The 17,301-nt window shown below is 38.7% G+C and overlaps 1 protein-coding gene across 1 annotated transcript; it reads right to left on the bottom strand.

The window, feature by feature from the left end:
- Positions 1 to 3,600: 3,600 nt before the first annotated feature.
- On the bottom strand, positions 3,601 to 16,979 carry LOC143858135 (Nucleotide-sugar transporter family protein). The gene is made up of 7 exons (XM_077368768.1): positions 16,736 to 16,979; positions 13,990 to 14,038; positions 13,680 to 13,906; positions 11,195 to 11,393; positions 10,961 to 11,104; positions 4,287 to 4,361; positions 3,601 to 4,025 (listed from the first exon to the last, which is right to left on the bottom strand). Exons 1-7 carry the CDS (start codon positions 16,861 to 16,863, stop codon positions 3,864 to 3,866), a joined length of 984 nt encoding a protein of 327 aa, XP_077224883.1. The 5' UTR covers positions 16,864 to 16,979; the 3' UTR covers positions 3,601 to 3,863.
- Between the last annotated feature and the right edge of the window lie 322 nt (positions 16,980 to 17,301).

Raw genomic sequence — 17,301 nt, 5'->3', positions numbered from 1 at the left:
AACAAAGAAGAAGGGAGGTGTACGACTAAGAAAAGAGAGGTCAATTTGACATATATGATGAGGAAAGGGGTTGAGGTAGCCATGCTCTTGTTGATGCCCTTACTTGCCATGTGGGCCACACCAGGGCTCGCACGTGAGCTCTCGCCATCTTCACCTAAATATGAGGTTATAGGTGCACTTCCACCCTCACCATTTCCCTATTGGCAGCTATACAGGGATCCGTGTTGGTATTCTTTTGATATGATACCCAACTGCACTCACTCAATCGTTTATCCACCTGGCTCCTTGTCGATACAACCTCAATGTTGTAAGGCTGTTCTCGATGTGAGCAACAAACCTTGTTGGCACAAAATGTTCCTGGGTATGCACTTGCCTGTCTCCTATGCTGATGAAGTTGCCGCATACTGTAAAGCTTAGGCTCCCATGTAGATTTCTGAATAAGCTATACTCTTTTACATCCATCACTAGAAATAAGGGATTATTAGGATTATTAGTAGCATGGAGATTATCTAATCAAATAAAATTAAGATAAGCATTATTAATAAAATGAGATGCATAAGCACAATCTATAAAGTCATTATAATTCATACTTATTGATGCTTTTATATGCCAAATTGGCATATTATATTGGTATCTTTTTTTGTGTTAATTTTTCTTTTCTTTTCTCCCAGCTAACAAACATACAAACATTGCAATGAGATTATCTACCCAGACTCAACTAAATAGAGAATAATCAAATTATATGCACCAAAATAGTAGATATTCTCATCATTTAGTCATGTCAAAACGAGAATCTGCAGAAACGGACTTCGCGGCTCATGTTTTCCTCCTGCCAATTAAATAGTACAGTCTACGTAATCCAAAAACCAACTGTTTACTTTTTTTTCTTAGTAGAATCCTAAACGAGCTTGCGGATCAAAAGCCTATGATAGGGGTGCAACTTGGGTCGGGCTCAACCCGAACCCCAGGGGTTCAACCCGATTTTGGCTCAGGTTGGGTTGGCATTTCCTTGGGCTGGGTTGGGTTAGGGTTAGGAATATAGCCAACCCGATTTAATTTCGGATTGGGTTAGGGTTGAGGCCTTGGCAACCCGGCCGAAGCTGAACCCGACCTCTATCCTCTAATTTTATACTGATTTTGTTCCTGTTATTGTATTCTTCTGTTTGGTCAAAGGTGAACCCAAACCAACCCAACTCAGGATCATTATGAATTACTTCCATTTCATATAAATTGGCATCTTTATCTTGGAATTTTGAACATTCCTAATCTATATTCATCCTCATTTGGGCTTTGCAGACATATCAATTGTCATATCACAGTCGGATCTTTGATCCAATGAGAGTGGGAGAAAAACAAGGGCCCACATCCATCATCAACTTCTGATACGACAATGGACGGTTCAGATCAATTCAAGGTAGGACCCATCAATAGTAGCCGAACCTCACTGTATTACAATCACGTAGCGCCCTACTGAATTGCCCTTAATGTGGATGGGCAGTCTATCGAAATCCCCTTCCAGAGGGACGATTCTAACCCTCCAATTTATGGCTGAGAATATAATTCTTTGTTTTCCAATGAGTGAATTTTGATGCAAGGCCCTTCCATATATAGTTGGATCATAAAAACAAGTGGGTCCCATTTACCTTCATTTATAACTGCTCCCCTAGTGTATAATGTAGATGGGCAATTCCCAAAATTATTGATTAAAAGATCCTAACCATCGGATCAGATAAAAACAATGGGTCCCACCACAAGTTTTCAATCGGAGCTAGGAGATTTCAGTAATTTTAAAAATAACCGATTGTAACATAATAGGCATTACAGCCGATTAGTATGGGTCACAATCCATTTCAAATCAGACTGGAAAATAAATACATTGGATGAAGAACAACAAACAAAACTCAACACATTGAAAATTCCCTCAAAGTCATGCTAGATCAATTTTTTGGAAGGCAAATAGAGAGGTCTATCCGTCCATAACAAGGGTGGTCTTCTAGATAAGAATTAAAGAATGGAAGTGAGTTTACAAACAAGGATTATGAAGTGTGGATTAGTGTCCGCACCCTTGCCGCAACATGTTTAGCCCATGTTACCAATCGCGCTTTCATCTCTCTATCATAGTGCTCCTCTCTTGATCCTTCATCTACCAGTAGGTACAACGGGATCCGATCTCTTTCAATCTCATCCAACGGCTCAAATTCAATACCACATTCAACATAATCAGCACCCGACATGGCTAGAGCTTCAATCGACATTGTGGAATTGTTTCTCTGCTCTATTTATGTTTATTTTATGTGAATTTTCATGGTTGGAATGGAGATATTTATAATGGGTGTCTTCCAAATTGAAGATCACGGGTATAAGTTAGAAATTTCTTTAGCATGGAAGAGTTCTCTAGTGAATTTGGTGATGATTTTTGACTTGGTTGCTGGTTTTTCATCCATCAACCAGAAATAAGGGATTAGGCTCCCATGCAGATTTCTGAATAAGCTATACTCTTTTTCATCCATCACTAGAAATAAGGGATTATTATGTAGTAGCATGGACTTTATCTAATCTAATGTCATCAGTATAATAAGGAACATGTGATGCATAAATACAATCTAAAATAAAGTCATTATAATTCACAGTCATCGGCTCTCTTATATGTGAAATTCGCCTATTTGTCTGTTACACCTCATGCTTGTCATTGTCTATGAAATTAACCTCTACCCAGACACATAAATAGAGAATAATCAAATTTTATGCATCAAAATGCTAGTGTCATTATAACTTTTAGTTTGCAAAATAAAGAAATTAACCACTACAAGGTCGTAGGGTTTGGATAATCCTATTGAGATTATTTACAGGATATGGGCTAATTACACGGTGGGCGATAAGGTAAACGTTTGGATCATCCTAAGAAGAGCCCTACTGTACTTCCCAAATAATATTGGAGTTCACGCGCGCACTTACATGCATAGAAACCAACTACATTGAAGAAATTTATATATTATTATATTAAAGGGAAAAGTGTTTCTGGTCCGTCCACCAGAAAAAGAGTGGAGCCCCCGTTGTTAGGGTGATGCAAACCATTCACATGCTGGGCCCTGACATCGATAGGGTGTGCCTAAAAAATCATCTGCCCATCAAATGCGTTAATCATTTCTTTGCAAAAAACCCGATGGCACCCTGAAGGTTGAGGTAATGCTACCCCAGGTTGGGTATGGGTTACCCTCAACACGGCCCAAGTTGCACTCCTATGCACAACAAACTCAAGTTGGGGTGTCCCACCCAAATCTCACCCTAGGTAGATTAGAAGTTTAGAACCATTCATCTGTAGGCCCACCATGGATGAGCAAGCAAACAAGAACTTAACTATCCCGAGTGCCCCCCTACTTAACAATCGAAAGGTGACCTCTAGAGCTAAACTGCCGAAATTGAACCAAACAAACAGTCCTAACCGTTCGATCAATAGACTCCTTCCACTGTCTCGTAGACCGGGTGATCTAACTGTAAGATCAGAAGATTAATGCCATACTGGATGTCCTGTTCTGGTGACACATGTACGGTGGAGATAAAAAAAATCAGAAAATTTGCGTGGTGGGGCAGGCTACCAAATAGTGCCACTTGTGCTTTTCTTATGACATTCATGTGAGATAGCCTTCAACATCACAAATGGCCAACTTGGTTTGTAACTGAGAAAGACAACATAACTGCCTTTCCCTTCCCTTACTGGCAATCTTCTTTTGCTTTGCTATATTAGCATATGATGTTACAGACAAAAACCTCAACTTCAATGGCCCCTAGCCTCCCCAAAAGAAAACAGAATCAAGAAAACCAAATAGATCTTTTTCTCCAATATGGGTGGTGATTTGGGTCACTCAAGATTGCTTCTTCTTAACCATGTAAGGGTATTTCTGATATATGGATATGCTGATCATCACAAGAGGCAAAGCTAAGAGACAGTACAAAGATGGTGGTTTTCCGTCGAAAACAAATTGCAACAAGGCTGTTACCAGTAATCCAGAGACAATGACAAAGCCCTACAAGTAGACAAGTAGAAACAGTAAACAAGAATCAGATTATGTAGAAACAGAGAAAGGCCCTGTTTGTTTTAGATTGTTGCAACCGATTGTGGGCCCCAATCCGATTATTGGGACCCAAACTGATTATTGGACTCCAAATTAAACGTAATTTGGAGTCCTATAATCAGTTTGGGGCCCACAATCAGTTGTCACAATCTAAAACGAACAGGGCCCAAACAAGAATCAGATTATGTGACATGATTATAGAGCTCCACTTGCCTTTCGGACACCGCCAGCATGGGCCGTAACAAGCCCGACTAGGATCCCACCGACCGCATTGGATAGAATTGGTATCTGAGGCAGATAAATCAAATTTGTAATCGATAAGAGATAACAGAATTGTAGAAAAGTACAAGCTGACAAAAGGACATGACATAACTGAATTTATGTTGCATGAGTAAGGAAAAGAGTGTCAGAATCCGACATGAAAAAAAGGATTTGTGGATTCATATATTTTTAATTCTTTGACATGATATTAATATGGTTATTTATCGGGAATTTTGGCTGGTTAAGTAAATATAACGTTTTATTTCCAAATATAAAAAAAAAAACTTACTATTAGGATAGATAATTTCAAAACACGTGGTAATTATAAATTTGTTATAGTATTTGGAAAGAAATAGATTAAAGAGATCTCAAAGTGTCACGGTGAATCCTAAATTATTGTAACCAAACCCAGATACTTCAACGTTTAGAAGAATCCATGTAATTTAAGAATGAATCTACCTGTCAATGGAAAGAGATGAAATTAGCATTTAACTTCAGGAAATTACCAAAATACCTTCTCAAATGCATGACTCCTCTTAAAACACATACTTAGAAGTTCCGACGTTGCAGGGTTTCAATTAAAATTCGAACAAACTTGCACCTACTATAGTTCTTATGTTAAAGGAATTTGTGTGTGTGTGTGTGTTTTTTGTTTGTTTGAATGGTGAATTAAAGGAATTTGTGTTAGGTCCTGTTTTTAAGCTGAGACACCATGATTATTGCTTTAAGATGTTCCCTCCTACTATTGGTAGGTCTCAAACCATACACCTTAAATGTTTGCCTGAAGAACAAAGATAAATCTTTTCTACCTTCAAGAGGATGCTTAGGTCGTGATAAATATCACAGATCAAATTCAACTAAAAGGCTGGCCTTTTTTCTATCCTGCAGGAGGAAATCATAGTTACAGTTTAAACCTGAAAAGTGTCGCCTGAGGGAAGATGGTGATTAAAATACCCAAAACTATTAACCCTTCACAAGCTTATTGTTGAACAACTGAGAAAACAAGGAAAGAAAATCCTGCAACAACAGACTAGATAGGCAACAGAACTAGATACTGACAGGTATGATACTCGGATACTTCTAGAGGCCCAATATACAACACGATGCCCGGATAATTTTGTTGGTCAAATAATTGTCTTGTTTCAAACATATGCCTCTTTATTTGAATGAAGTATCTTGTTTTGTCCGTATCTTATATTTGGAAAATGACGAGTCGCATCTCCATTCGTGTGTTTGTGTCAGTATCTGTATCTGTATTTCGATATCATAGGTCTTGAGTTACAACCAAAATCTTTGGGTCAACTGTCTTTTACATAATGCAAATAGGATTTTCAACAAAACAGAAGACTGGAAATTTGTCTACAACTTGGACCATCATCTTTGGGCCAACTGGGCTATTCTGTCTTCTACATAATGCAAATAGGGTTTTCATATTTTTTTTTGAAGAGGAAAATAGGGTTTTCATATTATCATTTTTCTGGTCACTTGGAATTGTATGCGTATAGAACAACTAGCACCTAGGTCCTCTCCGTGTCAAAGCAACAGAAAACAATTGAATCATATTTCTAGTGGTGGTTGGACACTTGGAAAGCTACAACTTGCACCATCATCTTTGGGTCAATTTAGTTATTTCACCTGTTACATAGATTTAAATGGGGTTTTCAAGTCATCTTTTGCTCTAGCAACTTGGAGTTAATTTAGACATGTAGGACATTTTTTTTTTCCTTTTTTTTTTTTGTTGTATTTTTTTGAATGGCGGACATACAGGACATCTAGCACATAAGTCTCTACTTACGTCTTGGTGAATAAGAACAAGAGAAACTATTAGATCTTATTATTGGGTGAAGGTCGGAAAGCTAAAGGTGTACATAGTCAGCGGCTAAGCTGGCTATTTATTAGATGAGCAAAGAGTTTAGATAAAGGATTAGGCATAGGCTGAGGAGAATTTCCCGAGTCAGCTGAGCCTGAACCCTCTACTTAGACGCCTGTTTCGAATGAAGCTTTTGAAGAGTCTTCGTCTCGCCCACTGAAATAGAAAGAAAGAGGTTCCGAAACCTTGAAAAGATTGTTGACTACTCTAACAGCGGAAAGCCAATAGGACGAGGAGAGTCCACAGCTACATCTGAACCTGCTTTTGCTTACCGTCTTTACGCACGAAAACAACTCTCTTCTCCCGCTTACTTATCAGACTGGATCCACCCCTCCTCTGACTCAGGTTCCGAACGAAGCCTTGCTCCGTCTTGCCCTTGGCTTTAAAGCACTCATTTCGTCAAGTCAAGATACTCAGCTCAGACGTAGGGCTGCCTTCTTCACCTAGAACCTACATACAGGAGTGGATACGGAGCCTTGCTCGGTCTTCCCTTGGCTTTAAAGCACTCATTTTGTCAAGTCAAGCTACTCAGCTCGGACGTAGGGCTGCCTTCTTCCCCTGGAACATACATACAAGGGTGGATATGGAGCCGCGGACCTTGTAACGTGATCGATAGTGGGATCCGGCCCGTAGGAAAGGGTAGGTAAACCGGTTGAGTTAGAGAACAGACCCATAAAAGAGTCACCACCTAGGTTAAGGGACCTAAGACCCAACTATGACTCTTTACTGGCCAGGCATACGTCTTTGAGATAGGGTAAATTCTTTGGTTACAGGGTTTGAAGGTGTTAGGCATAAACTAATACGCCCTTAGAAGTCATTTTCAGTATTGACTATGTGTATTTTCTTTTTTTCTTTTTTTTTCTTTTTGTTTTGGGAATGGTACTACGTTTATATTCTTTTTTCTTCTTTTTTTAAATGATAGCCAATTTTATAAAATAAAGCGACCGAGGTGGTGAAAGTACAAAGCCAAATACATAGAGAATGAGAACAAGATACATCAAGAAAGCGAAATACAAAGAAAAAGAGGGAACTAAGGAGGAAGAGAATCGAAAAGAGCTAAAGCGTCCTTAGAGACCCTCTCTCGCCAAACGATCGGCTACTTGATTAGCAGAGCGGCAAATATGACAAAAAGACCAAGAATATGGAGCCATCCAATCAAGCATCTCATCAAATAGGTGATCGAAACGCCATGGGGGATTTTGAGATTTCTTGAGCCATCTAATGACATTCAGAGAATCTCCTTCTATTAATACATTATCCATCTTATCTCTAGCCAGTAACTACAATCCTTGATGCACCGCTCTCACTTCAGCCTCCGTTGCGTCAGAGGTCCCAATGGGGCCAGCAAAAGTCCACAACACCTCACCTTCACAATTCCTTAAAACCCTGTCAATACCAGCAGAACCGGGATTACCAAAGCTAGGGCCGTCAAAATTGAATTTCACAAAGCCCGGCGTTGGGGGTGCCCACGCTTGGGTCAGTTTTTGCTTCGAAGCCGCCGATCCACATATCACTCTCCACCCTTCCCAAAGGTCATAAGCAGTGACAAATCTAAGAGGGAATGATCTTTACCCAAGAAATCGTAAGTGATAAGACTCTAATGAAAAGATAATCCGTCGATAGCACCCAAATGGTAACCAGGAAGGATACATTCCAAAGCGTTTTCCCCTTCTGCTTCTCCAAGGAACAAGGGACCAGCATTGGAGAAGATCAACAAGCTTTTTAGGGAAGACCCAAGAAATCCCAAATCTGCTGAGCAATTTACCCCATATTTCTCTTGCAATGCGACAATGAATGAGGAGGTGATCAGTTGTTTTACCCGCCTCAATACAAAGAGCACAATGGTCAACAATGATCATCTTCCTCTTGCGAAGGAAATCAATTGTTTGAATCCTTTTCCTCAGAGCCGCCCACCCAAAAATGCATACTTTAGGGGGAGCCTGATATGGCCATACTCTAGCAACTTTGGAGGATGCATGGCAAACCATTAGGTTGAAGTAGAAAAATTTTACCAAGAAGTCACCAGATGAATTCTAGATCCATATCTTTTTGTCTTTCCCATCCCGCTTAACATAGCCTTCTTCTAGTAGTCTCAACATTCTAGCAATTGAGTCCATTTCCCTTTAAAAAAAATATCTTTTAAATCCTTGCTTTCATAAGACCCCATCTTCTCTTCTTTCCATATTATCCTCCACAAAACCGTCTTTCCTTGCTGCAATCGCAAACAAGTCAGGGAATAAGACTTTCAGTGGTCTGTCAGAGATCCATTTATCCATCCAGAAACGAATCCCATTTCCCTCATAAACTTTGAATCTAATTCCTTCAACAAAAAGGGGGAAGAACTTCATAATATCTTTCCAGAGAGTTGCTCCAGGAGATCTAAACTTATCCTCTGAGCTCCAGTGACCCGGCGACGCCCCATATTTAACTTCTATAACCTTCACCCATAGATGAGACCTTTCCTCACCAAACCTCTATAGCCACTTCCCCAACAAAGAGATATTCACTTCCTTAATCCTTCTTATACCCAAACCTCCAAATTTTATCTTTGTGCAAACAACCTCCCATTTAACCAAGGGAATTCCTTTCTTTTCACTTTGTGCTCCCCAGAGAAACCGCCGCTGTATTTGCTCAATCCTATCAGACACACTCGCTGGGCATTTGAAAACAGACATCTGGTAAATAGGCAAATTGGCAAGGACCGCTTTGATTAAAGTAAGTCTACCTCCCTTGGGCACTAAGTTTCGTTTCCAAGTATCCAACCTTCCTTCCACCCTCTCAATTATGTGATCCTAGCTACGCCTTTTTTCTCTACCCACTCCAAGTGGAAGGCCCAAGTAGGATGAAGGAAAGGAGTCAACCTTACATCCCATAACAACCGCTAGACCTTGAAGTCTTTCCTCATCCAAGTGAATACCAAACACTCTCGACTTATTAAAATTGGATCTATGTTTATATTCTTATATGTAATATAGGACAAGTTTTGGCATTAATATTTTTAGTATCATGATTGTCGTGAGTATATTGATTTGAATGTCACATTAGATGTTGACGTAAGGTTCCTTAGGTAACATTGTATGAATATCATGCCTAGGATTAAGGAATCCCTGGCAAGAAATATGGTGTTCCAGATTCTTGTAGCCCTAACATTGTTCAAACTATTGATGAAGACTGTGACGTCATTCTGGTACAGCTGACAGTGACACATGTTATGCCTACTCTAAGAGAGTGACTTCTCTCAATTACTAGGGTGAAGACCCTAAGTAGGCATGCGAGTGTATAAAGTAAAGATTATACAATGAACTGGTACAGCTGACAGTGACACATGTTATGCCTACTCTAAGAGTGTGACTTCTCTCAATTACTAGGGTGAAGACCCTAAGTAGGCATGTGAGTGTATAAAGTAAAGATTATACAATGAACTAGATCATTGTTTGTTAAACACCCAGTGGATTTATCATTGCCTGATAATTAGGGATGCTCTATCCGCATGAGATATAATCCCTAGACATAAGGGGTCCACGATATTCTATGTATTGAATGCATAACTTTGATGTTACCAAAGATACCAAACAGGGGACGACATATAGCTATATTGGATTATATACATAGTGCATAGAATATGTGAATGCTCAACAAGCAATCCACCACTCTAATAGGTATGTGTTGGACTCTAAATCTGATACCTGTGAGATTTGATAAAAGTGTTTTATCAAATGATTTTATTAAATAATATTATAAAGTAAAAATGTTATTTTGAAAATGAAATTTTCAAAGGAATTTTGGAGTCCAATTACTAATGGGACCATGTATGGATTTCATGGGCCAAGGGATAAGGCAGTAAGTGTAATCCAGTCCCAGTGGGCCAAATGGAACTATTGTACGGTGGAGAGATAAACTTGCAATTCTATAAGAAAGGACGAGGGTTGAAAGAACATATTTGTAGTTACATTCTGCCTCCTTGATGCTGGTATATTTGTAATGTCATAATTTTTGCTTTGTTCCATTGTACCCCATTTTTCTTTGTTTTTTGAACATCTGGGTATGCGGCTTCCGCTTTTCTTAATAATAGACTTCTTACCATTCAAAAAACAAAAACAAAAAATCGAAACTTTAGGGATTTATGGCAATGTGTTGATGGCCATTAATTGTTATAGGTAGAAGTCCATTAATAGTATTTAATCAAATAAATAATATAAATGAGCATTTTCAGGGAGTGATCCTCCCAGTTTGAATAGAACAGGTTCAAATTAGAGTCACTACAACTAGAGACTTTTAAAAATGCTTGAGAACCCACACTCTATTGGCTTTAGGAAACCCTAGTTATATAAGATACCCCAGGGCTCACGAATTGTAACAAGGAGGGGGCCATCTCTAGTAAATTTTGTAAATCACATCTAGAAGAGGAAAAGTTCGAAGACAAGAGGTGAATAAATATGAGGCAGAACAATTGGGTTGCTTCTAAGGGAACCCTAAACCTCTTTTTGTGATTTTATTTTTTGTAAATCCATGAAAACCAAGAGTATAATGATCTGGAATGTGATTTAAAAGTTGTTTGAAATCACTTTAATTCTAGGAATAATCAAGAAGAAAAATTATTCAAAACTTCCAGCGATATCAGAGCCTCATTCAGTGCTTTTCATGGATTTAAACCGAGCATCGGTTTCAGATTTTCTCTTCTTTAATCTTTTATTTTTCTAATGGGATTAGATTATTGTAATGGTTAAGGAAAATGTCAGATAAAGCAAGCAGTTACCACAGTCAATGCAGTCCAACCACGAAAAAATCCATGCCGTCTGATGGCTTCTCCATCTGGAGACTTGTAGGTACTTGCCAATAAGCACAGGCTTCCAACGGCTGACATTTCTACAGTCATCAAGTACGAGGTATGTTTCTTCACCTGTTCCAAAAGGAAAAACAATAGTGGCAATAGATAAGAGTTTGAGATGACTGAGACTAATCTCTGGAAATAAGAAATGAGTAGTCTAACCTGAGAAGCCCATTGACACAGAGAAGAAGCCAGACCAGAGAGTACAGAGGCGACCAAAACAGGAAAAATTCCATGAAACAAAACTTGATCTGCATTACTTCCACTGGAACCTCTACCAGAGCCTTCTCCAATGCTTAGAAGTATGGCAGCAATTATCAATAAGACAAGGGCCCCAATTTGCTGGATTGATTGTTTCTGCCTGCAGAAACAATTTCCAGAAAAATAAAGGCAATTGACTGTTAGAGAATTTCAATTGTATTCTGAACTTATCTCCAAGCTCATAGCCATAGAAAACGACTTGCATCAGCCCATTGTAGCTAGCCACGTGTGCTTAACAAACTAAACAGATACATGAAAAGTTTGTTTTAACATTTAAATGGGTAGGAAATACATGAAAGATCAGTGTTTAGGAAAGTGTAGAACAAGTAATAATCACTGGAATCAATAAGTTCATAGAGAAAGGGAAATGCGAGTATCAGGAAATGTCTGAAAAAGTTAAAATCAATTTCAAAAAACCTCTCCTTGTACCAAGGCTAAGCCCTATGGTGCTCATACTGTTTGCACCAATAATATTAATAATAACCAAACAATAAGCAGCAAGACAGAGCAAAATGATTTTGCAGGAGTGGATTAGCTACAAAAGAAAGGTACATCAGAATCCTCCAGGGAAACTAATAAGTAATAACAATATTAGTCATAAGAGGTTTACTACTATCACAACAAGAACGATAGATTGGTGACTCGCTCCTCCCACTGACCACATGGTGCGTGTGTGTGTGTGTGTGTGTGTGTGTGTGTGTAGAGCAGTGTTTCAAAACTCGGACTCGGGTTCTATGATCGATGCGGTCAATTTTTCATTAACCAGGTGAGTCGAATGAGTTTTAATTGAATTGTTAGGGCAAAACTCGGATTTTTACAATAACTCGACCAAGGCAAAAGGGAGTCGACTCGGGTGAGTCGACGGGGAGAGGGGTGGGATGTTTAAACAGCGGTGCGGGGTTCGGGGATATCAATCAGGTGGCCACCGTCAAACCGTATGGTAGAGACCTCTCTCATGTTGAAACAAGATCCGGTCCTTTTGATCAAAGCCTGCAGTTTCAACAATCCAATTTGGGGATAACACATACAAAAACCCTCTCTGATTGAGAAGTTATGATCATCCATTCAGAATTGGATTGGCAAGCGTTGGATGGTCTGGTGGTGGCCCGCTAGACCAAACAGCACCGATCAGTGTACCATTTGTACAGCAACAGCAAGGAGGTGACGAACAAATATAGAAGGTAAAGATAGTAATCAATTTCCGGCATCCTTCACTAATTTCAAGAATCCTATAGTGCTTCAAGAAATGATCTAATAGTAAAACAGCTCTAATGTATACCATTAAATGATGATAGGAGGATGCTAACCTAATAGCAAAACGGCTTTATTTTATACCATTAAAGCTGTTCCATTCTATATTAAATGTTTATCAAACAAATGGAAATAGTTTAGCAGTTTGACATATTGGATTGACTACATGGACCATCATCAATTGCATTTGTAAATGGTTAATTGAATTGCCAAACAACGCAACACACACTAAAATGAAGGCAGCATAAGAGACACTAAGCACTATTGAATATTCAGGTCTGAGCTCAGAAACTCAGAACTCAAATTCAAAACTTGTCTGAGTTAGCCAGTTTGACTAAATAACATGTATCAATTTTATTGTGCTAATAGCACAAAGGCCATGTTACATGGATTCTTCAAAATGGGCAAAGTAGACATGTCTCAGATTCCAACGCTTTTGGATTGGCCGAGACACTTCTAGACCTCTTTTATCTTTCTTTTTTTTCCTAAATTCTACTATCACAACTTTACAATTACCCATGTTTTGAGTTGTACCCATCCTAATAGTAAGTTTCTTAATGGAAATAAATCATTATATCTACTTAACATAATAAATTTTTTAATATGTTACTTGTTATAACCATATATTAATATATTATGTAAAAATTTGAGAATTGATAAAAATATTTTGGCAAATTCACAAATCAATCTTGTTGAGGTTTGCCGAATCCGACACTCGATTTCCATACGGATGCAATAGGGCACAAAGGTTACAGGTTCAAGACTTGCATGTGTCAAAGGTTGAATAAAATTTTTATTTATCATATAATAGTAGTATTAGTAGCAATTATAATAATAACATCATTTTTTACACTATTTCCCTCAAAGGTCCAAAGGCCTGTATTTCTTTGTCAGCAATTTTTTTTTCATTTTTTATGTAATGCAAATTTACCTAACTGCTAACATTGAAACCATAATAAGGTGCAGGCTTCATAAACTACTAATAAAATGCATAGATAAATGCATGAGGCAATGGAAATAAGACTTTCACGATAAATGATATACTTACAAATGCAAATCCGAAAGATGTGCATTTCTTCCAGAGCAACCAAGATTATTGATAGAAAGGGAAGTTACTTAAGCCATAAGCACATACCCTAAAATAAGATATGTGAAAAATGCCGTGAATAATAGCTTTGTCTGGTTGAGCATTGAGAAAGTAAGTGAATCTAGATTCTTGTAAGAAATCTGTAACAAGCTATTCTGCAATGCATAAATAGCAGCCGGAAGGCCTGACACAGTCAATGAACCAACCAAAGTCCACTCTTTGTATAGTCTTCTCAAACTACCTTCTCTTGCTAAGAGAATCAGAGCACAGACAACCTAGAGAACACAAGTCGACATCATATGTTCTGCTACAAAAATCAGAAACAGAAAAAAAAAATCTGAATTGGAACAGCAATTACCTTTACTATCTCGCATGCTAGAACAGATGAAGTCACAATAACTTCCCGTCTGTAGGAGTAAACCAAAACAATATGTTAGTGTAACATTGTATAGGGTCATCCACCCATATGTATCCTTAAACAGATTTTTAGGACTCGGCGAATCAACTCAGTCCAATACAATTTCTTCATGCAAACTGCCCTTGTCATTACAAGTTACTAGCATGTAAAATACATGAGTTAAGGAATCAAGTATTGGTAAACATCTGAACCATAACAAGAATAACTACAAAATAATAGTCCATAAAGCACTTTCTATCTTATCCAGCCTAATAAAGTCATTATTCGAGTTCAAAAAGAATTGTCCTTCCAGTATACATGCAGAAAAAGTATTACCAGAAAGGCGGAAACAAATGTGCAATGGTCTATTGCATGAACATCCACAGACACATGGAAACAACCTAGCTCCATATAAGACAAAATGGCCACAGGGAATATATTTTTTTGTGCATCATTCACATAGTTTGAAAGTTTCAAATTTTGTTGGTTCCCAACTGTTGAAAACCTAAGATCAAAGGACAAAGTTCTTGCGGATAAGCAAATTCATGCTAGTGTTACCGGGGTCGCTACCCCTCCCATATCGACTAATGATCCGGATCGCACGACCCGAAACATTTTTCATTTGCGACCTAGATAACTAAAAATGGCAATCCGGATTTCACAACCCCAAACAGGGTTCGTTTGCAACCTAGATCACCAAAAATGGAAACCCACAAGAGATAAAGAAAGGGAAGAATGTCAGCATATGCTCTCTCTCTCTCTCTCTCTCTCTCTCTCTCTCTCTCTCTCTCTCTCTCTCTCTCTCTCTCTCTCTCTCTCTCTCTCTCACACACACACACACACATGCATACACAAAGTACAAGATCGTATAGTTTTAAAACTCCCCCGCGTAATCGTGGACTCCCCCCGAGTCGACTCCCTTTTGCCTTGGCCGTGTTCCGCGTTTTGCCTTCCAAAGTCAATAAAAACTCCTTTGACTCTCCCGAATTATGACCACATCAACCGGGTACTCAGCCAAGTCAACTGAGTACTCAGCCACGCCATGCCAAGTTGACTAGGATTTTCTTCGGACAAATTTTGACCCGCATCCTTGTTTTGAAACACTGCCAGATCAACCCGAATTAGCACTCCAAATCGACCCGCGATCCCAAATAGTGAACCTACTAAATCTACCATCAACGTACCGTGTACCAGGCTACCAACGTACATCATACCGTTCCGTGTACCGGAACAAACAGCGTTCCAGGTAACATTGATTCATGCATCAAACATTTTGGAGAAAAAATCTCTCTACAAGTCCCATTAAAAGGAAACTCCTCAAACATCAATTGGGTCTACTTTTCAAATGAGTTTACTGAAATAACCTAAATTTGGCAAATGTATAAAGTAGTCAGAATCTCTTTAACTTCCAACAAAAAGGCAACCATGTTTTTCATTACTGCTTCAAAAGGGGTGGGGGGATCTAAAAAGCCTAGAGTTACTCAGTCGCAAGGCGTTAATCGAGCACACGTACAAACAGAGTAAAGTGGGAACCATTCATGTATTCTCCCTTCTCCCTTTTCATCTTCTTCTACTTCCAATTGACTACATTTACTTCAAGATAATAGGCAGTTAAGAAAGACAGAGTTTGATGATATGGGCACCCTTCATCTTTATATGGACGCCTCTTTGCTCTGTGTTCACCTTAAAAACATCACACTCCCGTCAGGCTAGCCGATTATGTAACTCATGAGTATTGAGCAGTTCGAGCTCTTAGGTTTAGTGTTCTTCTATCCCGAGTTCAGGATCTTCCTCTCTTCTGTTCCGAGTTAAGGATGGCGTTGGGTGCCCATAAATGTATCATCTTTCTCTATTTCTATTAAACCGATAGGGGTCCTCGTCAAACCCCATCACAGACAAAAAAAAACCCTAACACCCACAACCCTAAAATACATAACCCATAACCGCATAATAACTACCAAGGTTTTAAATTTTGGCCGAAATCCAAAATTTGGACCGAAACCGAAATTGCCGAAACTTACGAAATTTCAGTAATTTCGGCGAAATTTAAGATAAAATATTAATTTTTTATTCCTTTACATAATTTCAGCCGAAATTTTGGTCCAAAAAACAACATTTTGAGCGCCCATTACCGAATTTGGGCTAAAATTTCGGTTTTGAATAGGACCAAAATTACCTCCGAAACCGAAATTTAAAACCTTGATAACTACACCGTAACTAACCCCATACACACCCCTAACATGCATGTATCATTGTCTCTACAATTAAAAAAAAAAAAAAAAAGGGTGCCCTTGTCAGCTCCTTAATTATAAATGTATACCAATCAAACCCTAACCCTAATTCCTTAAAACCCACAACCACATAATAACTACATCATAACTAAAACCCCATACAAACCACCAACATGCACGTATCATCGTCTCTACAATTTAAAAAAGAAGAAGAAGAAATGGAAGAGGGTGCCCTTATAAGCTTCCTAATTATAAATCTATATACCAATCAAACCCTATCCCTAATTCCTACCCCATTACATAAAAATGCTCACCAATCCATACAACCAAATGCCCAACAACAAGGAAAACAAACCCAAATCATTTTCGATTTCATGAGCAGTTTAAGCGTCTGAATTCAATCAATTACACAATTCGAATAACAAAAAAAAAAAAAAAAAGGTTAAGAAATTAAGAAAGATTTGGAGAAACCTAACCTGATGAAACTCTTTGAAAGGAGAGGTTGAGAACCGTATTGCAAAGTGAGGAGAATAAGATAAAGCCACACCTCTGTGCTCGAGTTTTCGGGATTTGAAGGCATTTTATTTCGCTTTGTTGGGGCCATGGCGAGAAAGAGAAGGTTAGGAGGGCGGTGTGTATATTAAAATTGAGGGGTGTGAGTATTAGTTTCCTTCTGTATTAGACTCGCCACCAAATGAGAAAGGATGGTGGGAAGAAGAACATGGAGGAATGTCTCCTTTTTCTGAGTGTGATTTGACCAAAATACCCCCAATAAAGTGAGAAATCAAAAAAATGGGTGATGATAAATTCGCACCAACTGTAGGATAATTCGCTCCTCTGGAGGTATGTGTCAGACTTCAACACTTTTTAAGGTAGATTCCCGTTTAAGGGCAGGGGTGCAACTCTGGTTGGGTCGGGTCGGGTTGAGGCCAACCCGAACCCTACCCGACCGGAATAGACCCAAGGAACCCATTTTGCCAACCTGAACCTAAACCCGACCCGACCTAAGATTTTAAGCCTAAAAAATTTAAAAAATTATTAA

This window comes from Tasmannia lanceolata, unplaced genomic scaffold, assembly GCF_043159265.1.
Source record: "Tasmannia lanceolata isolate RefF3 unplaced genomic scaffold, GAP_Taslan_0.1 ptg000025l, whole genome shotgun sequence".
Lineage (NCBI taxonomy): Eukaryota > Viridiplantae > Streptophyta > Magnoliopsida > Canellales > Winteraceae > Tasmannia > Tasmannia lanceolata.
Note: the sequence above shows the minus strand (reverse complement) of the source record. Positions and strands in the feature narration are given on the sequence as shown.